The sequence below is a fragment of the Bos javanicus genome, chromosome 19 (assembly GCF_032452875.1).
Source record: "Bos javanicus breed banteng chromosome 19, ARS-OSU_banteng_1.0, whole genome shotgun sequence".
Classification (NCBI taxonomy): domain Eukaryota; kingdom Metazoa; phylum Chordata; class Mammalia; order Artiodactyla; family Bovidae; genus Bos; species Bos javanicus.
Genome location: NC_083886.1, coordinates 63,072,337 through 63,098,832, shown reverse-complemented (window position 1 = coordinate 63,098,832; position 26,496 = coordinate 63,072,337). Strand labels below are relative to the sequence as shown.

The 26,496-nt window shown below is 44.8% G+C and overlaps 1 protein-coding gene across 4 annotated transcripts in view; it reads right to left on the bottom strand.

Moving 5' to 3' along the window:
• The window catches only part of LOC133232970 (ATP-binding cassette sub-family A member 9-like), a 61,609-nt gene that overhangs the window by 25,280 nt on the left and 9,833 nt on the right, over positions 1 to 26,496 (bottom strand). For all 4 annotated transcript variants that reach the window (XM_061393003.1, XM_061393002.1, XM_061393004.1 and 1 more), the window contains 20 exons: positions 26,269 to 26,370; positions 24,221 to 24,428; positions 22,944 to 23,108; positions 22,267 to 22,370; positions 21,459 to 21,685; positions 19,645 to 19,786; positions 19,217 to 19,402; positions 17,561 to 17,708; positions 16,968 to 17,136; positions 14,863 to 14,924; positions 14,012 to 14,122; positions 13,180 to 13,355; positions 12,870 to 12,989; positions 11,733 to 11,871; positions 10,899 to 10,989; positions 7,336 to 7,475; positions 5,583 to 5,702; positions 3,775 to 3,970; positions 1,093 to 1,259; positions 338 to 471 (listed from right to left, as the gene is read on the bottom strand). In XM_061393003.1, the coding sequence (XP_061248987.1) occupies positions 338 to 471; positions 1,093 to 1,259; positions 3,775 to 3,970; positions 5,583 to 5,702; positions 7,336 to 7,475; positions 10,899 to 10,989; positions 11,733 to 11,871; positions 12,870 to 12,989; positions 13,180 to 13,355; positions 14,012 to 14,122; positions 14,863 to 14,924; positions 16,968 to 17,136; positions 17,561 to 17,708; positions 19,217 to 19,402; positions 19,645 to 19,786; positions 21,459 to 21,685; positions 22,267 to 22,370; positions 22,944 to 23,108; positions 24,221 to 24,428; positions 26,269 to 26,364 (2,901 nt within the window). In that variant the 5' untranslated portion in view covers positions 26,365 to 26,370. The remainder of the gene's footprint in view (positions 1 to 337; positions 472 to 1,092; positions 1,260 to 3,774; positions 3,971 to 5,582; positions 5,703 to 7,335; positions 7,476 to 10,898; positions 10,990 to 11,732; positions 11,872 to 12,869; positions 12,990 to 13,179; positions 13,356 to 14,011; positions 14,123 to 14,862; positions 14,925 to 16,967; positions 17,137 to 17,560; positions 17,709 to 19,216; positions 19,403 to 19,644; positions 19,787 to 21,458; positions 21,686 to 22,266; positions 22,371 to 22,943; positions 23,109 to 24,220; positions 24,429 to 26,268; positions 26,371 to 26,496) is intronic.

Genomic DNA, 26,496 nt, shown 5'->3' with positions numbered 1-26,496 from the left:
TGGGTTCCATCCCTGGGTTGGGAGGATCCCGGAGAAGGGAAAGGCCACCCACTCCAGTATTCTGGCCTGGAGAATTTCATGTAGGTTCAAAACTGCTGGACACGACAGAGTGACTTTCACTTTACACACTCACTATAAAGCTCCATAACGCACCTTCACTTAAGTACAGCAGTAGGCTTTGTTTGTGATGCGTTCAGTTTACAAATAAAGAATGTGCAGAATGAATTAACCTCTAAAAATGAGAACTATCCCGTCTGCTTGCGTCAGTTGGTGTGCGTTGTTCAAACCGCACGTTCCTGCCCGTCTTTGACGTGACGGGCGTCGGAGCCCGGCATACCTCGTCGTTGCCTGTCACAGTGATGGCCCCGTTGTACGATGGCTCGCTGGGGCCATTTCTTGTTCCAAGGGCGTCCACTTCTAAATCGATGTTTTGGCGCCTCAGTGAATGTATGAAGTCATCAATGCGTGACCCTACCATGCGGGTAAGATCAAAAGAAGCAAAAATGAAGTAAAACACAAAAGGGAATATTTTTTAAAACAGTAAATGATGTCACGCAAAGCATACCATAATAAGGACTCTAAAGATTTCCTTACAAAGGCAGAACCAGCGCCGTGGGACTAAAATCCATTCTGGTGTCAAGGAAACGCCAAACTTGCTTCACCTACAGCTGAAGCATTTACTTATCATTTCTGTTTGTGTACAACTGCTACTTAAAATTAACATTCAAATCCTCGACCATATTAAACTTCCATCTTAGCAATATGGAAAGTATTTTTTTTTCTCCAAAGCTCACAACTGCATAGTACTTAAAAAATGCTGTAGAAGACCTCAGAAACCAGTCAGTAACCCCTTTCCTAAATTCCTGTGTTGCTGGGTGCAGCATGCTTCAGAGTCTAAGTAAACTTGCAAAACACGTTTTTAAAAACAAACTCCCTACCTTGCACCTTTCCCTTTGGAATGCGTTTCCTGTTTGGCCTCACCTACAATTTTCTAAAACATACAGAACTCCTTCCCCCTCGTGGTTCATATGGTCTAGGGGAGTCTCTCAACACGAATCGACATTGAGCCGGCGCGTCCAGCCCCACGTTCACCTGTTCTGTTGACGACCAGTAAGCGGGTCAGTGGGGTTTGAGGTGGTTGACCCGGGGAGAGGAAGTACATGTTTGGAGACAATCCCCAAGAATAGCTTTTTTGGTGTAACCGATAGGACAGATGCTCCAAAAGCTGAGGACCAAAGGTGATGCTGAAAAGCAGTAATCTGCAAGGAGGAAAGGGAAAAGAAAACAACTCAGCTGTAGCAACTGTCGCGGGCTTTCCAGTCCAAGCAGGTAACAGTGCGCAAATAGAAATGAGTTACAGGCACTAGTCAAGCCCGTGACCGTGTTCCGCCCGCTCTTTTCTTTTTTCTGATGCGAGGTGGCTCGTGTGCGTCCGCTCCTGGTCTCCGTGCATCTCTAAACCACCTCCCCCTCCACCTCGGAAGACGTCTTTCCAGTTGACGAAGTCAGCTGAGGACGACTCTGAAATCTCTCTCTAGTGCCCACTTCTTCGTCCTGTTCAGCCCTGCTTGCCATCTTTTTCTGGAACGCTGCCAGCTGGCACGTCACCAGCGCCCAGGCTTCCTCCGGCCTGAGCCTCCTCCCCTTCCTGCTCCCAGTTCCTGTAAATGACGTTTTCTCATTTGCTCGAGCTTGAGCCCCAGTCCCTTTCTACTCATTGCTCTCCCTTATGTCCCTTTTCCGAATGGCCGAAATTTTCTGCTTATCATATCATTACTGTTTGCCTCCAAAACCTCTCTCCTACTTTGCAAATCTGGACCTGAATGAGCCTTTTCCTGACCTCTTTCAAACTGCCCTCAAGGTCTCTTTTCCTTGTTTCCAGTGCCTACCATTTCCAAATTTTTTTGCACGGTTGCGCAATTAAGTTTCTTGGCATTCTGTCCTACTTATACCAATTACTCATTCAAAAATAATAAAAGAACCTCATTAGTTCCTTACTTTGTATAAAGCCCGCACTCCTTAGCTCTATTTAATGTATTATCAACATTATTCTCACTCTTTCGTACATCCCGTGCTGCAGGATGTCAGCTAACTCAAATTAATTCCAGTTCTTCCTCTCCTCACATATCTCCATCCCCAAGCCACTTCCTCTGCCTGCTTTTTCATCCTCCTTTTCTTCGTTAGCTACATGCTCCATCTCCTTACACCAAATTCAAATTCTCCCTCATGTAAGGTTCTTTTTTGGGAAGCCCCATTTGGACATCATTTATCTTGTATCAATGCTACAGCTGACGATATTGTCTAACTGTGCACTCCGCTTTTTTTTCTTAATTGGAGGATAATTGCGTTACAATGTTGTGTTGGTTTCTGCTGTACAACACCGTGAATCAGCCGTGAGTATACACAGTCTCCTCTCTCTTGAGCCTCCCTCTCCCCGCTCCCCATCCCACCCCCCTAGGTTGTCACAGAGCACCGGACTGAGGTCCCTGGGTCATGCAGCAGCTCCCACCAGCTCTCTATGTCACACGCTGTGGGGTGTATGTGTCGGTGCGGCTCTCAATTCATCTCGCCCTCTCCTTCCTCTGCTGCACCCACAACTCTGTTCTCCATGTCTGTGTTTCTATTTCTCCTCTGCACACAGATTCATCAGTACCATCCTTCTAGATTCCATATATATATATATATATATATATATATATATATATACATTAATATACGGTGTTTGTTTTTCTGACTTACTTCACTCTGCATAAGGGATCTAAGTTCATCCACCTCGCTAGCACAGACTCAGATTCATTCCTTTCTATGACTGAGTGATATTCCATTGTTTAGGGACCACGACTTCTTTACCCATTCATCTGCCGACGGACAGCTAGGTGGCTTCCATCTCCTGGCTGTTGTCGCGTTACGCTCCTTCAGTGTACTTCTAATCACCCTCCAAAGCCAAATCTCATGTCTGGTTTATTCGATAAGACATGTAGCAGAGAGTGTTATACAGGAGTACTCACAAATAGTTTTTAATGAATATGTGTCCTGGGCAGAGAGGACTCATGCAAGGAGGTGTTACTTAACAAAGGGCCTGGAACTCTACAGGTAAGTTCCAGGCAATGACTTGAATTCTGTGCTAAAATAAAAACAGGCACAGAGCCACTTTGGGGAAAGAGGCAAATCCTTAGAACCTAGGGCCTGAATTCCAAGCTTCTGAAAAACTGCTTGAACCCTCTGATCATAGCAGATTCTGTCCAAATTAAAAGAAAAACCCCAAACTCTATCTGGTTTAATTACATATTCACCAAAGCAGTTAAAACTGATTTCTATGTGAACTTACGGTTGCCAGAGGGGAAGGAGAGGGGAAGGATGCGTGGTTGTTGGGATGGACACGAACACACTGCTCCGTTTAAAATGGACAACCAACAAGACGTGCTGTACAGCACAGGGGCCTCTGCTCAGTGTTACCTGGCAGCCTGGATGGGAGGGGAGTCTGGGGGAGAGTGGACACGTGTACGCATGGCTGAGTCCCTTCGCTGTCCACCTGAAACTGTCACAGTGTTGTTGACTGGCTGTATCCCCTGGACAGAGGAGCCTGGCTTCTGTCCGCGGGGTCACAAAAGAACAACAACACGCTCCAATAGAAAATGAAAAGTTAAAGAAACCCTGGTTTCTGTGTTAAAAAGACCACATGCAGTTGCTGGAACTTCTTGCATCGCAGTTCTTCTCTCCTGAGTTTGTTGACAGGACACTGCTCATATGAGCCTGAAACTCGCAGGTACTCACATGGCCAGCAGGGCTCTCTTTTCACTCTTTAACTTGAGGAAGCGGACTTTTGCTACTGCACAGAGCTGCTGCCTCCAGAGGGCCAGGCCACCGACCGTGCTGCTTGCTTCACTGAAGGACGACACAACCTGTTCCGGCTCAGCAAGGCTGCCTGTGTCGTTCCTGCCACTCTGTAACTGCTCCAAAACTGCAGGGCCTACAAAGGATGAAACCAGTCATTTGTAAAGAGCCGTTTGCCGTGGTTCAGTCGCTCAGTCGTGTCCGACTCTCCGTGACCCCATGGGCTGCAGCACACCGGGCTCCCTGTCCTTCACTGTCCCCCGGAGTTTGCTCAAACTCACGTCCCTTGATTCAGTGATGTCAACGTGCATTATTTAGATTTTCCTAGGATCATCTTTTCAGCAATTGTTGTCAGAGGAGAGAGTCTTGGGCAAAGATGCAACTAATCTAATTCAGGGCACCACTAGAGAAACTGCTAAGGAGACAGGAACACAGCAAAAAAATAAAAAGATATAAAGACACAATACAGGAAGAAGAAATAACGACATAATAAAAGGAATCTCGTATTTTCTGGAAAAAAAAAATTAGCTCTGTATCCAGAGCTTTAAAGGACTGAATTCATTCTAGAGAACATAATGATCAGAAATCCATATTTAGCCTGGAAAAATCTATTGCAAGAGACAAACTATCTTAGTATTTTTGACCAAGGAGAATATGAAAGAATATGAAGAACAGAAGGATATGAAATTGGTTGAGACAATATTTTTAACATAGCCATAGCTGAAAACTAGGTAAGTGAACATCGCTTATTCATGTCTGACTCTTTGTGACCCCTTGGACTGTAGCCCGCCAGGCTCCTCTGTCCATGGGAGCCTGGGAGTATTCTCCTGGCAGGAATACTGGAGTGGGTTGCCAGTCCCTTCTCCAGTGGATCTTCCCAACCCAGGGATCAAACCTGGGTCCCCTGCATTGCAGCTGGATTCTTTACCATCTGAGCCACAAGGGAAGCCTGAAAACTAGATAAAGTTACCTCTTTTGGAAGAGAAGCCTAGAGAAATTGATGCTTTGAATGTATGTTCCCTAAAAGTGAATTACACCAGGTTAATTCACTTACAAAGGTTATCAAGTATATAAAAAAGACTTCCCACCTGATCAACCAAAAAAGAAAAGAAGACAAGAGCATAGGCCAGACTAAACACAGCAGGATGAAGGTGAACCAGAGACAAAAGAAATAGCTTAGAGCAGCTAGAGAAGAAAGGCAGAGAACTTTCCAAGGAGTAACAATTAGACTGACAGCAGATCTTTCAACAGCAATAGTGAAATTCCGGAGTGGCCGCCACTTCCTTCTCCAGGGGGTCTTCCTGACCCAGGGATCGAACCCGGGCCTTCCGCACCGCAGGTGAATTCTTTACCACTGAGCCACCAGCGAAGCCTACTAGTGAAATAATATCCTCACATATGTCAAGAAAATAACTTTCAACTTACAATTCTAATTTTCTTTTACCCATAGCAGTTACATTCAAAAAACACTATATTGCATATTTATGTGAGCTGCATAAAGACCTGGTCTGTGTTCCACAGGCTTTAGTAAAATGTCTGGGACGAAAGACAGAATTCAAGAGGTGAGACCAGCATTGAGAGAAGAGGGGAGAAAACAAGAAGCAGACTTCTCACCTGCTCTAATTTTTTCCAAGACCACATCGAATCATCGCACCTCAAAAATCCTGTAACTTCATCATTCCAAGTGTGTCTTCAGGACAAAATGTAGCACAGAATGAGAAATTTCAAGGTAAAAAGTTATTTATTACCTGATTCATCAAAAGCTGATTTTCCTTCTAATTTCAAGAACACTTCATTCAGTGTTGTCAGGGAAACACCATAATTCTCAATGCCCTGGTTGGAACAGCTTTCAAGATCCCTGTAGAGGTCTAAAAATAGGCATAAAAATGTACTAAATTAATATCAGTTGTAACGAGATTGATAATAACTATAGTTTTCAAAGTAGAAAACACGTGATAGGACCAATACACTCATCAGAAACAAACCTGTGCTGTCGACAGTCCCTCACTTCTAAAATAAACGATACAGTGTGTTAGTTTCCAGACCTGCTTGGGTATAAGAGTCTAGAAATTTCTGTTTTCATGCCTAGAATACTACACATGTGGGGGGCTTTGGGAAAAAAACGTATTCTATTTTATTTAATGTGTTTTTTAAAAATGCAGTTGCTCGGCTTCCCAGGTGGCTCAGTGGCAAGGAATCCACCTGCCAGTGCAGGAGACACAGGTCCCATCCTTGGGCCCAGAAGATCCCCTGGGGAAGGAAACTGCAACCCACTCCAGTATACTTGCCTGGGAAATCCCACAGGCAGAGGAGCCTGCTGGGCCACACTCCATGGGGTTGCAGAAGAGCTGGACACAGCTTAACACGTATGCACACAAACCATACACATATCAAAGGCATTGTATGAGTTAATATGGTCATTATTTCACTGATTCTAAAATGAATACATTTCATCAACTTTTAATGCATCTGAAACGAGCATGTGTCATAAATACTAGGGGGTCATGTTTTAAATGCCAGCATTGTTTCTTTCTGTTTCTTCCCTGGTGGCACGTTCTGAAACTGAGGGTGTCTGAAACTTGCTAAAGTACCAGAGATGCTACCTGTCAGATATCTTTCCAGGTGCCTGATTTATAGTTAATACTTTTATAATAAACGTAAATGAATTAAAGCTTCATAAAAACCCTATAAAGTTTGTACTAATATGAACCGCTTTTTACAAATGGTCAAACTGAGGTGGAGTACACTAATATAACCTGTTTGGGGTGACAGGGAGAGTACCCGCAGAGCTGGGCTTTGAATCTAGCCAGTCTGGCTCTGCCGGCCGAGCTTGCCTGGTGCTGTACGTCCTTATTAGCCACAGTTGTTGCGGGCTTATTAATTCAAGCATGCAGACTGGCCCAAGACCTTCCATTAACAGTTGGCAACTTCTTGGAACGCAATAAAGCAAACACAATTTTATGGGTTACACTTTTTAGTGCAATCCAACTCAGAATGCTTGGGGAATGAAACAGCGTATTGGGAAATCGATGCCTCTCCAGCCGTTTGTGTTTGCAGCAAAGCTCTTGATTTTCATATAGGCTGATCATGATCACTGTTGAATTGTGAAGATTATAACATTATGTCGCGGTGCTTATAACACCATCTGCCTACAGTGCGTGCTCCCTCGGCTCCCATCCGATTCCCCGCCCGGGTGTGCCCAGACCTCTCCCTGCCTGGACCTCCTTCTCATGCATTCCCGACGCAAATTTCCCTAATGCTTCTCATTGTAGCTTGATGTCGCCCTGTATCTCTTGACCGCACATGTTGTAACTTGAAACATAATTAGCATTTTCCTGCCTCAGTGTACTCATAAGTGCTGTTGGAATATTAAACAATAAGTCATAAATAATTCACAGTGCTACGTACTTTGCAAGCAGCGAATGTCAGCCATCATTCTAAACACCACAGTGACCGTACACATCATTACAAACAATTCTGTGGTCTCTTGCATTCTGTTACCTGGAAATTTGTTTGTCCTTTCCAAAGGCAGAATATACTCCAGCTTTTCTTCACTTTGGGCTGTTAATTTGGCATCAGGGACGTGGTGTTTAACAATCGATGTTACACTGTCTGGATCACACGTCTCATTCAGATGCAAACTGATGTTTAAAAAGAGTAAGTTAAGGCTGTTCTTATCCAACACCACCTATACAAAGAACCCTAGCCTGTGTTTGTTGCTTCATTAATATTTATGAGACAAAACAGTATAATCTAATAGAGGGAGCAAGCCTTAAAAATATCAGTGTAGCCCACGCTGTATAATCTACACAACCTGCAGAGGGAGAAGCAGTAAGGGATGCTTAAGGACAGGTAAGGGGGCTCAAGGTTTGTTATTCGGGAGAAAGAGATATCCGGCTCCATCTTGACTGGGGTCAGGTGGGGGAATGGCGATTTTGTCTCCATCTGTTCAAAATCTCAACTTTTGAATTCTCTCTTTGCAGTAAAGTATGAGTTCTACAAGCCAGAGTGAAGGTGGTAGGAACAAAGAGTGTTAATCTGCTACAGTCATTAAGAACACAGTTCCCATGTCCTGTGGGTCCATATTCCAGATTTAGGCCTCTGAGGATCTATTTTCTACTCTGTGATTGGAAATAATACTCATGTCTCCAAGAATTTTGGAAGACATAACAAAACACAGTATGTATGGAATCATATAGGTCTTGGCAACATGTAAACCTCAAAATATATTAGCTAATTTTATCTTTTGGAGGGGGCAAAATTTATTCATGTCAAAGTTGGTCCATCTTCTTGATGAGAACATATACAGTTCTTTATGAAATCATTATATTTAAGAAACCCTATTATTAGTCACATCCACTGACATTTACCGAGGCTGGGACTTGCCTGGTGGTCCACTGGCTAGGACTCTATGCTCCCTCCCAATGCAGGGGGCCCCAGTTCGATCCACGGTCAGGGAACTAGACCCCACGTGCAGCAACTAAGACCCGGAGCAGCCAAGTAAATAAGTAAATATTAAAATTTAAAGACAAAGTCAGAGACTTTATCTGACACTAAAAAGAAAAAGAAACTTACTGAGGTTGTAGAATGACAAGGACGTCGTAAGGGACTTTGGTGAGACAAACCCCCAAAAATCAATTGTAGCTAAAAGTATTCTGAGTTTATAAGACCCTGTGTGACTCACTCTTCAGGATACCAAACAGGGAGAATGTGGTGGCTTCCCTAAAGGAGCTGGGGACGTGACAGAGATATGAGGCAGCGCGTAACAGGAGGAAGGGGGAGGGACGGTGAGCTAAACCAGCTGAGCAGCTGGTTCCTTGTCAGGTATTCATTTCAATATTTTTAGCCTTCACTGTAAAGTAAGTATTATTGTTTCACTTTTTTAACTGAGGATCAAAGAAGTTAATTAAGATGCCTCAGGAAACAATCAAAATAGTGCTTTCAGGGCTGCAATAAAGAGGATGCTTATTGTTCAACAGAAGACATTCAGAGACCTTCAAGAGCAGATAAGATTTGAACACAGCTAAAATGCGTCAGCACACAGACGTCCCACCTTAGGCAGAGTCAGGGCACTACAGTGTGGGCCCCCTGAGGACAGCCTGTGTTGGTTCTAGTTGAGGCATTTATTCAATCAGCTCTTGCCCCCAGATTATGGTGGATCATGAATTAGATCAAGTTAAACACTTGAGAGTGAATGATGTGAGATCCACTTAACCCCTATATAGTGGGTAATCACTAGTCAAAGCGATGGCTTTTCCAGTAGTCGTGCACCGATGTGAAATTTGGACCAGAAAGGAGGCTGAGCACTGAAGCACTGATGCTTTCGAATTGTGTCGTTTGCGAAGACTCTTGAGAGTCCCTTGGACAGCAAGGAGATCCAACCAGTCCATCCTAAAGAAAACCAGTCCTGAATATTCATTGGAAAGACTGATGCTGAAGCTGAAGCTCCACTATTTTGGGCACCTGTTGTGAAGAGCCGACTCATTGGAAAAGACCCTGATGCTGGGAAAGATTGAAGGTGGGAGGAGAAGGGGACGACAGATGGATGGCATCACCGACTCAATGGACGTGAGCTAGAGCAAACTCCGGGGGATGGTGAAGGACAGGGAAGCCTGGCGTGCTGCAGTCCATGGGGTCACAGAGAGTCAGTCACGACTTAGGGACTGAGCAACAACAAAGCACTTGGAGCGAATAATGTGGGATCCATTTAGCCACTGGGGATGGAATGACTTGAATTAATTTTTAAGAAATATTACACTTTACTGGGAAGTATAGGGAGTAATTTACATCACATCTATAATCTTGGTCCAAATTGCAATGTGGGAGACTGGGTTTGATCCCTGGATTGGGAAGATCCCCTGGAGGAGGGCATGGCAACCCACTCCAGTATTCTTGTCTGGAGAATCCTTTGGACAGAGGAGCCTGGTGGGCTGTAGTCCATGGGGTCACAAAGAGTCGTACACGACTGAGCGACTAAGCACAGTATAAACGACGGGAGAGTGGGCAGATTATTAAAATTCTTTGACTTGTCAAAGAAGCATAATAATACCATCTTTCTAAAGTTATTTGGGGAATTAAGTATGATTATATGAATATTCCATATGTAAATATCTTTGGACGTACCTAAAATATAGTCCACGCTTAGTAAGTGATAGACATTACTTAATAGTGCTAAAAGGAGAAAGAAAAAAATGACAGGGAAGATGAAGTTAGGGAGAACAGAGAGGAAGCTATTGAAATTGCTGCTGCTGCTGCTAAGTCACTTCAGTCGTTTCTGACTCTGTGTGACCCCATAGACAGCAGCCCACCAGGCTCCCCCTTCCCTGGGATTCCCCAGGGAAGAACACTGGAGTAGGTTGCCATTGCCTTCTCCAATGCATGAAAGTGAAAAATGAAAGTGAAGTCGCTCAGTCGTGTCTGACTCTTCGCAACCCTATGGACTGCAGCCTACCAGGCTCCTCCATCCATGGGATTTTCCAGGCAAGAGTACTGGGGTGGGGTGCCATTGCCTTCTCCGATTGAAATTGCTACAACTGGCAAAAATAAACATTAGAAACAGGATAAGAGAGAGGCTGGAGTGTCAATAAATTTCTCTTAGCAAACACTGGGTTGTGAACATATCTTCTAGACACTATTTAAATCTCACTGGTTGTTGTTATTTAGTCACTAAGTCATGCCCAACTCTTTGCGACCCCATGGACCATGGCCCACCAGGCTCCTCTGTCTGTGGGATTCTCCAGGCAAGAACGCTGGAGTGGGTTGCAATGCCCTCCTCCAGGGGATCTTCCTGACCCAGGGATCCAATCGCGTCTCCTGCATTGGAGGAGGGTTCTTTACCACTGAGCCACGAAGGAAACCCAGACTTGGTTTAATCATTCGTATATTCTCAATGTCTGCAATCCCATAAGTCATTCATTCTAGCTAAGAAAGAGAGCAGTTGGTGTTGTTCTAACATAGCTCTCTCGAAATGGTCTTACTAATGGAGCAACCTACGTTAACATGCTAACAGTGATGTCATGCCCCTGACATTTCCAGCACATTCTAACACACAGCAAGGGCTGTACCTTAGATGGTAGCCGATGCCCCATTTCCTCTTCAGGAATAGAGAAGAGCCCGCACACTTCAGCCTTCCGTTGGACATAAACACCTTTCTATCTAAGTTGGAAGAATGAAATAAATGGTATTCAGAGGTTGTTTTTTCACTATTTATTAAAAAAAAAAAACAAATTCATGAACAAACGGTGTATTTTAGGAGCACCACTTGCTAACACAGGCACATCCTAATTCTGGCCGTAAGTAAGCCACGTTCTTTGACATCTGATAAATCAAGTGATATGTTAGTTTATTCTTGAATATATTTAGACAAATTGTCATGTACTAAAAGGATGTTTCAAGTCAACTGATATTCCGAATACACTGAATGTGTACATGCATGCTCTGTTGTATCCAACTCTTTGGGACTCCATGGACTGTAGCCCGCCAGGATCCTCTGTCCATGGGGATTCTCCGGTCAAGAATACTGGAGAGGGTTGCCATTTCCTTCTCCAGGGGATCTTCCCAACCCAGGGATTGAACCCACCTCTCTCACGTCTCTACACTGCAGGCAGATTCTTTACCGCCGAGCCACCTGGGAAGTCCCCTTCATACAGGATAAATCATAACACATCTTGGGGAGTATGCTTTGTATTTTATAGCAGGTGAGGTGCTTTGCAATAGGATCAGAATCCTTGCTGGGACAATGCCCTCGGAGATGAAGACACTCAGATCGGCCAGAGGACCATCCACCCCCCTGGCTCGAGGGAGCCACACCCTCGGAGCTGGCCCGGAGCTTCGCTACACGCGTTCCATCTGGGTCCCTAAGTCGTCACTGAGATACACGAAGGAAACCCAAGGCTCACCAGCCAGGACGTCAGCCTCATCCATGAACGGGGTGCTGAAGAGGACCACGTGGTCTGACTTCCTCTCTCGCAGGAGGTTCCACACCCGGTGTCTCGAAAGAGGGTCTGACCCCGCAGTTGGCTCATCCAACAGCAAAACCTGCACAGCAGGAAAGCCCCTGAAATCGCTTTCCCCGTTCGTGCGATATACAGTGAGTCAGGAGATTAGGAGGGACATGTACACACTACAGTGTGAAACAGACAGCTAGCGGAAGCTGCTGCAGTGCGGGGAGCTCAGCTCCGTGATGACCTGAGGCGGGGGCGGGGAGGGAGCTCAGCTCCGTGATGACCTGGGGGGGGAGGGTGGGCGGGGGAGGGAGCTCAGCTCCAGCTCCGTGATGACCTGGGGGGGGAGGGTGGGCGGGGAGGGAGCTCAGCTCCAGCTCCGTGATGACCTTGGGGGGGAGGGTGGGCAGGGAGGGAGCTCAGCTCCGTGATGACCTGGGGGGGGGGGCGGGGAGGGAGCTCAGCTCCGTGATGACCTTGGGGGGGAGGGTGGGCAGGGAGGGAGCTCAGCTCCGTGACGACCTGGCGGGGGGCGGGGAGGGAGCGCCCAGAGGGAGGGGCCGCATGTATGCGCACGGCTGATGGACACAGTTGCACAGTGGAGACTAACAGTGCGTTGGAAAGCAACTGTATCTCAGTAAATAAGAATACCCAAAATCAATTAATAAAAAAGAAAAAGAACAAAAAACGAAGAGCAATATACCGCGAACTGGTGAACAAGACAGCTTTGAACTGTGCGGGTCTGCGTTTTCGTGGGTGGTTTTCACCGCACACCACAGCGCACAGTCCCAGGCTGGATGCGTTTGCAGAGGTGGGACCCTGTGTGCTGAGGGCTGACTGGAAGGTTCTACTAGGATTTCCCACTGTGGGGAGGGTTGCTCAGCAGCCCCCCACCTCCACCACCCCCGCCCCGAACCCTGCATTGTTCAAGACTCAACCGTACTTGTAAAATTATTTAGGAGAAATATTTTAGCACCTAACTCTTCATTGGAACAGTTCTCTTCCATTTACCAATTACAAATTAAATGTGATTGCACACCACAGTTTCACAACCCTCCACCTGATTTCACCAGTAATTTCAGGTCGACTTACCCGCGGATCTCCTAAAATGGCAGTCCCAAACGTCAGTTTCCTTTTTTGTCCACCGCTTAAATTTTGAGCAAGAACGTCTTGAATGTTTCCCATCTCCAGATCCTGTAAAACCCGTTGGACCTGACAAAGGACATTGAGTCCACACTTAGACGTTCCTCTTAAAGACACTAACTCCCACTTTGCCGTTCATTGCAAAGGGCCTTGTGGACCTTTTGAGGATGAATTGTGTAGAAACAACACACACGCATTTAGGGTTTTCTAGGTAAGCAGTTCCATTCTCGCGGCTGTGACAGCTAGCTTAGGCATCTACCTGTTGCTCCACTTCATGTGGCTGAATCCCTTTTATCTTAGCAAAGAGCCTGAGGTTTTCTCTCACGGTGAGGAAACCAAATTGCACGTTGGCTTGTGGACAGACGCCAGTGAGCTTGCTGATGTGTTCTAGGTCAGCCGCTTCTGAAAGTGAGTGATTGTAGATGGTGACGGACCCTGGAAGGGAAACGGTCAGCCTCAGGATAAAGATCCAGGTCTCATGTGCGAGATTTTAAAACGGAAAGCAACGTGTGTCAATACTAAAGTCCTTTAAACGTTATAACAAGATTATTACAAGGCTTTTAAGTTTACTTGGAAGAAACAATAATGTGCTCAAATAAAAATAATGTGTTCAAATACAGGCAAGGCATAATATCTGGAATATTTGTTCTTAATAGCAACCGGGACAGTTTGCCAGTGAGGCACCGTTGCTAAATCACATCACTAGGTTACATATGAGGCTATTTCTTTACCCTTCAAAGCTTCTACTTTCTCATACTTTGTTTATCCATATTCCTTTTACCTAAAAGGAGTACTGTACACTCTTGATGAATTAAAACTTAATGTTCTCCATACATCCAAGCCCATTAGGAAACAGAAGAGCTACTTATCATGACCTATTTAAGCCACAAAGATTCTCCTAAATGAGTTCAACGGAAATCTGTCAAATAATAACTTGAAGGACCTTCTAAAGATCCTCTCTCAAGCGCCTGAGTGTGGCTAGTAGTTGATGAAACTGCTTGCTGGGGTTCGTGACTGAAACTAGGGAGCAGATGAGAAGCACACTGGGCTCACTTGCCCGTGCTCATGTCCTGCCGCGCCTGTCTTCTCACCTGACGTTGGGGCCGACAGTCCGCTGAGTATATTTAACAGCGTGGTTTTCCCAGCTCCGCTGTGACCGAGGATGCCCGTGATCTGGCCTTCGTATACCTCCAGTACCAGGCCTGGCATTATTCCAAGAAGATGACACTCAGCGCCTGCATGGTAACTTTACAGTCTCTGAAATTTTTATAAATTCTCACAGCATCTGTATATTTGGCTAGCAATACTCAAAATAAAACACACCCCCAGATTCATTCCTTTAAAATGGCATCTTCTAGGACTTCCCTGGCAGTTCAGTGGTTAACTCTGCCTTCCAATGTGGGAGGTGTGGGTTCAATCCCAGGGCAGGGAGCTAGTTCCCACACTGACTCCCAGTGGAAAAACCAAAAGGTAAAACAGAAGCAATATGTAACAAACTCAAAAAAGACTTTAAAAACGGTCCATATCAAAAAAATCTTAAAAAAATAAAACTGCACATTCTATGATACACATTGAATATATGCAGTGTTGTCATGATATATATTATTATCTGACTAACAATTTTTTTTCAATGAAATCAATCTTGTCATTAAAGATAGGCTGAGTATAATAAAGACAGCTTTAGGGTTAATACCATGAGTTGAAAATAAACAGTATCATGCTATCCTGTATCCTTCAAACCCATAAGATATCAGTGGTGCATCCGACTTCCTCAAATTATTACAAGATTTTGAAGTTTACTTGGAAGAAACCATAATGTGCTCAAATAAAGGCAAGTCATGGTATCTGGAATATCTGTTCTTAATCGTGGCTGAGACAGTGTAACAGGGAGGCGCCGTCGCTAAGTCACGTCGCTAGGTTACACATGAGGCTATTTCATTACCTTTCAAAGCTTCTACTTTTTCGTGCTTGCCTTTTCCATATGCCTTTTTAAGATTTCTTATTCTGAAAAGAGAGGAAGACGTTTTGAGCAAATGGTAGAGGCAGACAGAGAACTCGTGAGTCAAGCCGCCCAGGCTGTCAGGAAAGCTGGAGGTCCTTTTCCTTCACGCAGGTCCGCGGGCGGACAGAAGTCTCTTGGCTCCTCATCGGAGCCTGCCTCCGTCCTCGTCCCATGCTGAGCAGCTCACTCTCTGCAGGCAGCGTGAGTCTGTGAGTGCCGTGAGGATGATGAGAAGTGACTGGCCCAGAGGAAGCGGGCGATGAGACGGCGTGTAGAGGACCCGCACTCCGGTGGGGGACAGAAGCAAGCAGTGAGCCCGCAAAGAGACACACCGGCTTTGGGGGTCAGACCTCCCTGGGCCAAGTCCCAGAGTCGTGTGCCACGCACACCATCTGTGGACTCAAAGCTCACTGAGTTCAGCAGTAAAATGGGAATGACATTAACTCTCTTGTGTGGTGGATTTGTAGAGTGAATAAGATCCTGTGTGCAGAGAAGAAAAATGCCTGGGAGACAAGACACTTCCCAAGAAGATGGGAGAAGAGGAAAAAGATAAGAAAACGGAGTACAGAGAAAAAAAAATTTCAAGCACAGTGAAGGTTCGTTCTAAGCCGGGTCCTGTGGATTTCATCTGCATGACCTTCTAGTGACACGTTGCAGGAGATGCAGCTTTGATCCCTGGGTTGGGAAGATCCCTTGGAGGAGGGCATGGCAACCCGCTCCTGTATTCCTACTTGGAGAATTCCATGGACAGAGGCCTGGAGGGCTACAGTCCACGGGGTCGCAAAGAGTCAGACACAACTGAGCGGCTAACACACACACACACACACACACAGACAGATATAACCTGTTGTTTGCAGCACAGGGCATAGCCATGGAGCAGGACCTATAGCCCAGGGTTGCCAATTCATAGCTCAAACTCCTGAACTATCTCATGATCAAATATGTGAGGTTGTCTGCCCCCAAGGCCTCTGTTCATTCTGGGGATGCTTTTCCCAGAGCATAGAGCTGCTCTGGCTAACTGTAACTCACAAATCATCAAAACCCTGCTCCCTGCCCACTGGGGAAGACAAAATGCCTCCTGAGCATTTAGGACTTTCTACGCCTCCTCTGATGGCCCCTGATTCTGGCCCAGACATCGGAAAGGATGTAAAAATTCCAGTTTGCAGGGAGGTCACGATTCTCGATGACACAGTCCTGGTATGCCAGGAGTGACAGAATGCCACCCTTTGGTGTCTGTTCATACTGGACACTTGTTTTCAAAAGTTACTATTTAGAGACTGTATGTATCATAAATGTTCAGAGTTAAAATGGAGGTGGTGAACCAGAATGGTATTGTTTAGGTGTGAGACAAAGGCGACACAGATGGGCAAATCTTGAGCAGAGATCCGGGGAGTTTCGGTGCTTCTGGTGGTTGGGAAATGGAGCCGCCAGGACTGACTGCAGCACACACAGTATCTCAGAGGGAGACACACCTGCCAGAGCGCCCCCGGCTCGGGTTTCCTTCCATCTCCCCTTGTCTGTGTCTCTTGCTGCTTCCTTCTGGGCTTATTAATCAGGAAGCAAAAGACGAGAGATAAAGTGAATTGCAGAGAGAAGGGGGCTCAGAATAACAAAGATGAGGACTGTGTCTGTCGTAAAGGGAAAGGACAGAGAAAAACAACAAGGCAAAAGAAAAGAGAGGTGACGACGAAAACGGAAATACGAAGGCTATCACTTCGCTGATGGACGTCGTCCTGTCGTAAGATTTTAGTAAAAGCAAATGCGGACAAGATGAGAAGACACTGCTGTTAAGAGCGAGGCTAGCCTTGGGAATTCCCAGGCAGTCCAGTGGTTAGGACTTGGAGCTTTCCCTGCCAAGTTCCCCTGCTCGGTGAGGAACTAAGGTCATGTAAGCTGCGTAGCAGTGTGGCCCCCAAAAACGAGTGTAAGCTTTCACAAGTGTAGCATCCTGGCACTGAGAGGCACTCTGTCCCCCCGACCTTGCCCGATAGAGCTTTGCTCTCAGACCTGCTCTCCATTTCAGCCTCATGTGATATTTTCATTACCTGATGGCTTCTTTCCCGTGGAATTCTGCAGACACTGGTTCAAAAGAGTCATCGGATGGAGAATCTGGATCGATGTCATTCTCGAGGGCCGCACGATCAGCCCTTCGGCGTTGGAACCAAGAAGAGGATTTAAGGAAAAACCAGGGAGGCTGCTGACGTCCGTATTCAGCTACATGAACAGGCGGTAAAGAAGCACTGGGTCAGTCACCACCTTGAGCGCTAGAGCGGCCAGCAGACAGTGCAACCCATCTGGGAGGGCTTAGGGGTTCCTCAGACCCAGCATCAGGAACTAGCATTCTTTGGCCGGTTCTGAGACAAGCACTAACAGTGTAGTTATCCTGGGTCTATTATCCTTGATCTACAAATCATCCTTAATCTATAAGGGCCTTTTTCTTAAAGAAACCAGCTAAAATGTTATGGTGCAACAAGATCTTAGAAAGCGGTATTAAATGCAGAATACCGCTATGGCTTATTTTAGAAACTTTGGTGGAGGAGGGGGAATGCTTGATAATTTATATCTAATATGTTGTAGACAGTTATTTTAAAGAAATAGAAATGAAATTGTGTTGAATCACAATCATGTTACTACTTACTGGGCAAAATTTTGTCCAAATACAACGTCAATACCAAATAGAGAAGAGCATCAAAAACCAGCATGAAAATAGTAGCTATTATGAGGTACTGGTCGTTTGGAGAATCTGAATGGATGTTAGAATTCACGTCGTAGTCCAAATGGATAAGCTGGAAAAAAAAAAAAAAAGATACATGTGTGGAATTGAAAAAGGATACCCAGAGCATTAAAAGTTATTATTGTCTTATTTCTGCTAGACATTGGAATTGAAAAGATAAATGAAACATGATTCTGTCTTCATAGAGCACTAATCTGTTGGAAGATACAGGAAGGAAACCATCTAACCACAAAGCAATTCAGGGAGTGAGTGAAGGTGGTGCTCAGGATTTAGAAGGCCACACTCTGCAACAGGGAAGTCCTCCAGGCAGAGGTGAAAACCAGGAAGCTGATACTGGAGCTGGGCTGCCTGGGGGCTTCATCAGGCTGACTGTGGAGGAGAGGGGGTAGTTCTAGAGGGGGGACGCTATTTGAGACTGAAAGGGAGAGGGCTGAAGTACTTTTGCAGTCAGAGAGAAGACAGAAGAATAATTTCTTAGTAGAGGTGTTTGTGACCCCATGGACTGTAGCCCGCCAGGCTCCTCTGTCCATGGAATTTTCCTGGCAAGAATACTAGAGTGGGTTGCCATTTCCTCCTCCAGGGGATCTTCCCTAACCAGGAATCAAACCCATGTCTCTTGTGTCTCCTGCAGTACAGACTGATTCTGTATCACTGTGCCACCTGGGAAGGTTTTTAGATCCCCCCTGGATAACTCACGCAACATACTAAAGGTTAAAATTCCCATTTGCTTTTGTGAAGGTGCAGATTGAAAAGACAGGAAAGGTTTTTCTTTCTCTCTCTCAGCATTACCCGTTTTCTTTTAGATCTGATTAATATAGACTGACACCCCATTGATGGTGTGGTCAGCTTTTACTTTTATAGGGCTGTCCCCCAAAGAACGTTTATTTCATTTAATGCTCAAGAAACGTGACCCTTCATGTTATCAGCAGTATTTGAAAACCAGTAACTCCCTAGAGACATTGTTAAGATTCACTTATTTATGTATTCGTGGCTGTGCCGGGTCTTCATTGCTGTGGCAGGCTTTTTCTAGTCGAGGCAAGAGCAGGGTCTACTCCTCACCACCGCGCAGGGGCCTCTCACTGCCGTGGCTCCCACGTTGCTGAGCGCTGGCTCTGGAGCACAGGCTCAGCAGTTGCGGTTCCCGGGCTTAGTCGCTCTGCGGCATGTGGAAGCTTCCCAGACCAGGGATCGAACCCGTGTCCCCTGCATTGGCAGGCGGATTCTTAACCACTGGACCACCAGCAATATCCTAGAGCACATTTTTGTTTCTTGATTGGCCAGTTCCATACGAGACTGACCTCCTCTCAGAAAATGTAATTCTAGTTACAACATCATAGCTTGTGCTTAGTCCCTTCCCTGGTGGCTCAGACTGTAAAGAATCCACCTGCATTGCGGGAGACCTGGCTTTAATCCCTGGGTTGGGAAGATCCCCTGGAGAAGGGAACGGCTCCCCACTCCAGTATTCTGGCCTGGAGAATTCACGGACAGAGGAGCTGGACACAACTGAGCAATTAACACACACAGTGAGTGAAATAGTGAAATAGTCTCATGAACTCTTACCTGGGCCATTCCAGCAGTGAAAGCAAAGGGGCTAAGAAGACATAAGGTCCACTCCAAAGCTGCAGGAAGGCGTCTGTACAAAGCTGTGAATCCCAAGCTCCCCCAGAAGACAGTGAGGAGGAAGACCACCAGCCCCGTAAGGAAGGGTTTTTTCACCAACACGCTCATCAGGAAAGCTAACGTTATCTGAAAGGAGAGGAAGACTCCGGGTGGTCCACAATCTGCTGGGAATCACCAGAGGCATAATAGAAGAGAATTTCATCATGCAGAAGTATATTTCATCATTGCCCCCAACCTCTAGATACTGTCTCATGCAACGACTCAAATATTGCAAACAGAACAGAGAATATGTGAGCAGAATCAGTGAGAAATGACTGCTAGTTTTCTCTGAGCAAGAGTTCAGAGAGAGAGAGAATTCACCAACTCACCAAAGACAGGCCGTAGAGGAGAAAGAGGGTGAAGACCACCGTGAAGCCAGTCAGGATGACGACTGGGGCATATGTCACTATAATAGCCATCAGAGTGGCTGTGATAGAGATGAAGCCAGTGTACATCAAACCCCAGGACAGCCTGGCATAGAAAGAAAGCATCAGTTCAAAGTGCTACTATTCCATCCCTCGATTCATTCATTTTTCAGCAGCCGTCTTGTGAAGCTTGCCGTATACCAAGAGCAAAGAGAACACAACATCTTGTAAGTCAGAAACCTTCTCTGCCCCTGAGTTTCGTCTTCTACTGGAGAAGGTAGCAATAAAACAAGTTAATGGGTAAAATAGGTGGCTAATTTCAAAATAAGACAAATAACCTGGAGATCAAACCAGTCCATCCTAAAGGTGATTCAACCCTGAATATTCATTGGAAGGACTGATGCTGAAGCTGAAGCTCCAATACTTTGGCCACCTGATGCAAAAAGCCAACTCAGCGGAAAAGACCCTGGTGCTGGGAAAGATTGAGGGCAGGAAGAGAAGGGGGCGACAGAGGATGAGATGGGTGGATGGCATCACTGACTCAAGGGACATGAGTTTGAGCAAACTCTGGGAGAGAGTGGAGGACAGAGGAGCCTGGTGTGTTGCAGTCCATGAGGTCACAGAGAGTCGGACATGACTGAGCGAATGAACAACAACAAAGCTGGATATTGTAACAAGAGTAAATGGGAGAGGTTTCCAGTGGAAGGCATTTATGATGATTGATTTGTCAGTTCTGGGCCTCCTCTTTCAGTAATTACATGAACATCATGGAACCAAAACCAAAACAAACCAGACGATGAAGCAGGGATCAGCAAACGTTTCCTCTGAAGAGCCAGACAGTAACTATTTCAGGCTTTTCAGATCACAGTCCCTGCGGCTCCTACGGCACTGCCTTCCTAACACAATGGTTTGGCCATGGCTGTGTTCCACCAAAAATGTATTATTTGTAGATGCTGAAATTTGAATTCATATAGAGATTTGGTGCCATAAAATATTATTGTTTTCATGATTTTTTTTCAAACCTGGGTGAAAGCCATCCCTGGTTTCTGTGGCTGCTGTTCAGCGGCTAAGTTACGACGGACTCTCTGTGACCCCCTGGACGGCAGCTCACCAGGCTTCGCTCTGCTTCACCATCTCCGGGAGTTTGCTCAGATTCACATCCGCTGAGCCGGCGATGCCATCCGACCATCTCATCCTCTGCTGCCCTCTTCTCCTTTTGCCTCCAATCATCCCTCGTTTTGTAAAAACAAACGGACCAGTCAGTTTGCCAGCCCCTGACACAGATGACTAGATATAGACTGAACGCAGACACAGTTATACACACAGACATTGGACATAGATAGATACACGTATTTAGATGGAAATGAAGATAAGTTTTGTTTGTGTTTTTATTTATTTATTTTTTTGTGATTGATTTCAAAGAATCAGGAAGAAAGCTTCTTTATAAGGGAAAGAATAAACTCTCCCCTTCTGTGAAGCTTGTTTAAGCTTTCTCTGCTACACTGTACCTATCTGACCCTGAAGGTAGTCACTTATCTTGTTTAAACTTCCTTATCCTCTGCTGAAAAAATGATGAGATAATTAAATGAAGTGCTGTATTTTATGCATTTAATGTGGCCACTGGTTTGTAATGGAACCTACAGGCCCATTCATCCATTCCTATGCAAGGCACTACTTTATGACAGCATCAGGTTTAAATATGATACTTTTCGGGTCTAGGGTGTCCGACCAGCTAACTTGTTCTGTGTTGCAGGATGGAGCGTAGCCATGGGGTTTACCAGAAGGCCGACTCTCGAAGTCCCATCATTGTCATCAGTGGCTTCATGAATTGTCTTTCTTGTGCAACACTGACTGATACGTAGTATATGAAGGCAGAAAAAGAAATAACGCAGAAGAAAACGAAAAAATCAGTCAAAACTCCTGCTTGGGCAACAAAAGGTAGTATCTTCATATTTATACCAGTCACTGACATCAGGTTTTCCATCACTGAGTGATTCGTTGTGATCTAAAGAAAGACATCGGTGAGCACAGTGTTAGTGTTAAGCTAATTACAGCCTCATGCATTTGGTCTCAATTATAGAAGTTATGTGCATTCACTCCACGTTTACTCTATATGTATGTCCATCATGATTCGTCCCCTTGTAAATCCTGGAATATACTAGATTTTGTCTCAATTCCTTAGAATATCCTTACTTAGTATCTTCAGTGAATAAAATTCTACACGCATGTGAAGTCACCTCTGAAGTGTCACTTTGGTTAGTAAGTCTTCTCTGATACCTCTCACCAGAGAATCCTCTGCCTGTGGCCTGCCTCGCCATCACTTCCGTTCCATGACAGAACCGGGACTCTCACTACAACTATTTATTCATATTTCTCTCCCCCATGATCCAAGATCCCTGGAGAAAAGTGCCTGCGTTCTACTTCTTTCTTAATCCTCAGTGCTCGGCGTAAGGGTTAGTTAGAGTAATTACTCAGCCTGTTGTTCCATATCAAGTGACTAAATTAATTAAATGACAGATTGATTCGATCACCCTCTATGAAAACCAGATTTTCAAAGCAGTTAGTTTCTTTGAACTCAATACTCACTTCTATGATGGCAGCATTAATAGCAGCTTGAAAAGCTACAAAGCCTTTCTCCCAGAACAAAGAACCTTCACAAATGACACTTTCATCCATTATTTGACAATGAGCTTTAGGGGGAAAAAAAGAAAAAAAGAAAACACCTATTATGATGAGATAGGACAGTCTGGGATACAGGGAAAATCAGAATTTCAAAAGTTCCAAAATACACTCCTGGTCCACAATAATATAATGGATGGTAAGTGTTCTCAGGGGGGGTTCACCCAAGAAGAATATACCAGACATGCTTTATCAGTGTTCTTAGGACCCGCTCTCAACAACTTTTCATTAAATCTTATCATCCATTCTCTCCATTAGTTGAGACTGTTTTGTTGAGTTTTGTTCTTCTGTTGCTTGTGCCAATAAAGCACTACTTTTTTAAATGACTGGAAATCACTGAGCAAGAACCTTTTCTCGAGGTTTTATTTAGAGGTAGCATAGGAATGATAGCAATATAATTTCTTAAAAAAATACACTTAAGATCATAGGCTTTATTTAATAAGAATGAATCTCACGTATGTTCAGAAATTAAACTTTATGTTGTATATGTTTGTAGACAGTAGACATCTACCATCACATAGGCCTCCTTGTGGCTAATGACAATATAGCAAAAAATAGATTTTTTTTTCCAATAGGAAGGTTACCTGAATGGTCTCTGTGCTCCTTCATCGTGGGGATTCTATGTCCCCACAAAAACTTCAAATGGTATGAGAAGGCGTCGTTAAAGATGACTCTCACCGCATCTGTAGAATAGTTTAGCTCCAGCTCGCCCATGCTCTGCTCATCAGGCCAGCCCGAGATGGTCCTCCCTGCCGAGTGAGAGGAGGGGACAGCGGCTGAGATCTCTGTGTGGTCCGGAGACAGGACTGTGGCTGCGGTTTGGGGCAGCCTCACTGCCCCAGCCTTGGCCCCTCCGCTCTGCAGGGGCCGCTGCTGCCCTCTGACAGGGTCCCTGTTCTCTACTCAGGTCCGTCAGAGACCCTACCCCTACCCCTGCCGTTCTGAGGTCGCAGCCTTGTCACCTAGTTTTGTTGGACACGCTGCCCTTGGTTTTGAGGCAGGAGATGGATGGGCCCCTGCTGGAGCAGTGGAGACAGCCGCTCCAAAGCAGCAGGAGCGAGGAGAAGCAGAGTCCTGTCTGCGTATGAGATAAGAGACCGCAGATCCCTCATTCCTGAGCTCAGGGAGACCCTCCTGACTACACACGCGTGGGTAGGCTCCTGGGAGGTCAAAAGGGAGTGACGTCAGCCTTCCCATAGGCCTCATCGCTAGACTCTGTCTTGGCCAACAGAGGCGGGCACGAGTGGGAGCGCCAGAGACAGACCGACCCCGACTCGGGCTTGTGCGGAGTCGTGTCCGACTCTGTGTGACCTCGTGGACCGAGGCCTCCAGCTCCTCTGTCTGTGCGATTCTCCAGGCAAGAAGACCGGGGTGGGTTGCCATGCCCTCCTCCAGGGAATCTTCCTGACCCAGGGATCTAGCCCGTGCCTCCTGGGCTTCCTGCATTGCAGGCAGATTCTTTAACCACTGAGCCATGGGGGAAGCCGAATACAGACTCAGAACCAGGCAAAGCAAGGTGATGGGCCAGAGGAAACCCAAAAGAAGTATTTGAAGAGATTAAAAAGCCACGCTGTCACCACCTCCCAATCTTCCCAGAGTCTTCTCACAAACATATGTCTGAATGGTCCTGGACTGTCTCATTTTGATAAGGAATACAATGAGGATCACCTTTTTAATATAAAATTTCTTCAATAGAAGACTAGTAAACAGTAAGAAAATCTCCTTAATACTAGAGAGGAATATAAATTAATGTTAATTAAATCTAGATACTTGAACGTTGAACACAGTTTATCAAAGAAATTGCAAATGAATTCGTGTATTTTGCAAATAAGGAAATTACCATGAACTGCCTAAAACATACCTTTTATGAAAGGGGCAGAAGCCAACTTGTTCATTATCTCCTGGGTGGTCTTGGATTCAGGAGCAAATGCAATAATGTAATCAGAATCATTAAAATTATCTACCCGTCCCAAGTTCACAGCGGGCAGTTGAGGGAAGTCATTAACTTGGTGTAAATTAGAGGAAAACAGATGAGCAAACAGTACTAGGAGACAGGAGAAGAGCCATTCCTGCAGAGCAGGGGGAGAAAAAGGAAGCAAGTCAGCAGTTGTTCTACCACGGCCTGATCAGAGACAAACGAGTTAAAAACTCATAATTCTGTTGGGTTGCTTGGGCATTGTTTTTCCCTCTCTTCCAGTTTTTAAGTGTTTAAGTGTTTCGACTTTCTTTTGTCCTTTAATCTGTGTATTTTGAAATATGCACACCATCCCTCAAGACAGAGTTGTAGTGTCAATTCCAATTATAACTAATAATTTAAGTTTATTTACTTGAATGCAAGTGTTAAAGGCTGGATTGCTTCATGAATGGTCATGTTGACCCCTGAGTGAGAATGATAAAGAAATGTTCATTGGAATGAAATAGACAATCCGCCTCCATAATCAGGAATGAAGTGGTATATTTATTTTCTGCTGCCCAAATGCAAAAGAAGATAGCTCCAAAACATTGCTTCATGAAAAGAATTTTAAAAGCCTTTGTCATCATGATGGCGTTCCAGAATTGGAAATGTACTCCAAAACACTGCTTCCCGAAAAGACTTTTAAAAGCCTTTGTCATTGTGATAGCATTCTGGAATTGGAAATGTACCAGAATTGCAAATGCATTTGAAATCTGATAAGAACACAATTTATTGTTCAGTTATAGGGATCAAATCCAGGTCTTCTGCATTGCAAGTGGACTCTTTACTGTCTGAGCTACAGCTGCTGCTGCTGCTGCTGCTAAATCGCTTCAGTTCTGTCCGACTGTGCGACCCCATAGACGGCAGCCCACCAGGCTCCCCCATCCCTGGGATTCTCCAGGCAAGAACACTGGAGTGGGTTGCCCTTGTGTTCTCCATGAGCTACAAGGGAAGCCCATAATTCTAACACATGGCCTTTAAAAAAGGTATATATCTTATTCACCAGATGATCATCCTTTAACTCTTATGTTGGTTTGTTTTTACACCTGTATCTGTTTAGATAAATAAATTCACAGATATAATCCTTATACTAAAAGAGATAAAAAGACGTAAAACATCTCTATAGTGTAGACTCCAGCTTTTATACGTACATAATCCTTCCTGCACACAGGGATCTTTGTGTACTTTAATCACTGCAAATTCACGCGCTCCGTGCATATTGGTTGGAAGAACACGTGCGCGCTCGCAATGTTCAGAAAGTGAAGTGTTAATACATCCTCTCTTGAAATATGGGTATTTTACAAGTGACTTTAAATTAGATTTTTCCGAATTTATTAAAGTTCCTACATGAATGGCATGCGATCATCCTTATGAAGCTTACTACGAGCAAGAGTTCAAATGCCATTTTCCTTTCCTCTTTGCTTTTCTGCTCATGGTTTCTTTCGAATCGACATCTCTGTCCATCGTACAATGGTGCAAGTGCTACAGTTTGTTCTTGGAGGTTTTATTTTTTTTGTTTTAATTTTGTATTACTTTTTGGATTAAGTTCTAATTACTTTCTGGATTAAGTAAATTTCTTTCACTTTCCTGCTGAATTTTTGTACTTATTCCTTTATGAGATTCAAATGAATTCAGATGTAATTGGTACCTCAGTAGGATAAATATTCAGGCTTTATTTTTATGGGAGTTTATTTTCATAACTTTATTTTTCATGGAGTTTCTGAGTATAAATTCTTTACAAAATTCTTCCAATAAGATGTGTCATAATGACATATTTGAAAGGAATCTCACTTGAAATAATAGCAAAACTCCGAATTTGAAAAAAAAAAAAATCCAGCCTGCTAATTAGAAATAGAATGTCTATGAAAGAGTAAAGAAAACAGATAGAGTGTTTGTACCCAAAAAAGTACTCTGTCCTCTTTTAAATATGAGATGACATAGACTCTGAACCGTACCGACAAGGTCTCTCTTTTCATCCTCCATTTCTTAAGAAAATTCTTGCCAAGAAGCGCCCTCGTTTGCTGGCCCACGCTGAAGTGCCTCTTGCTCATCCTGACCTGTTTATTTTAAAAGGAGAAAGTATAGGGAGAAAATGTGAGGGTTGGACATAGAAAACATTGAGCAACGCAGCCAGAGAGAAGCATCACAGCAGCTGCTCCCAGTTGCTCGAGGAGCAAAGGGAG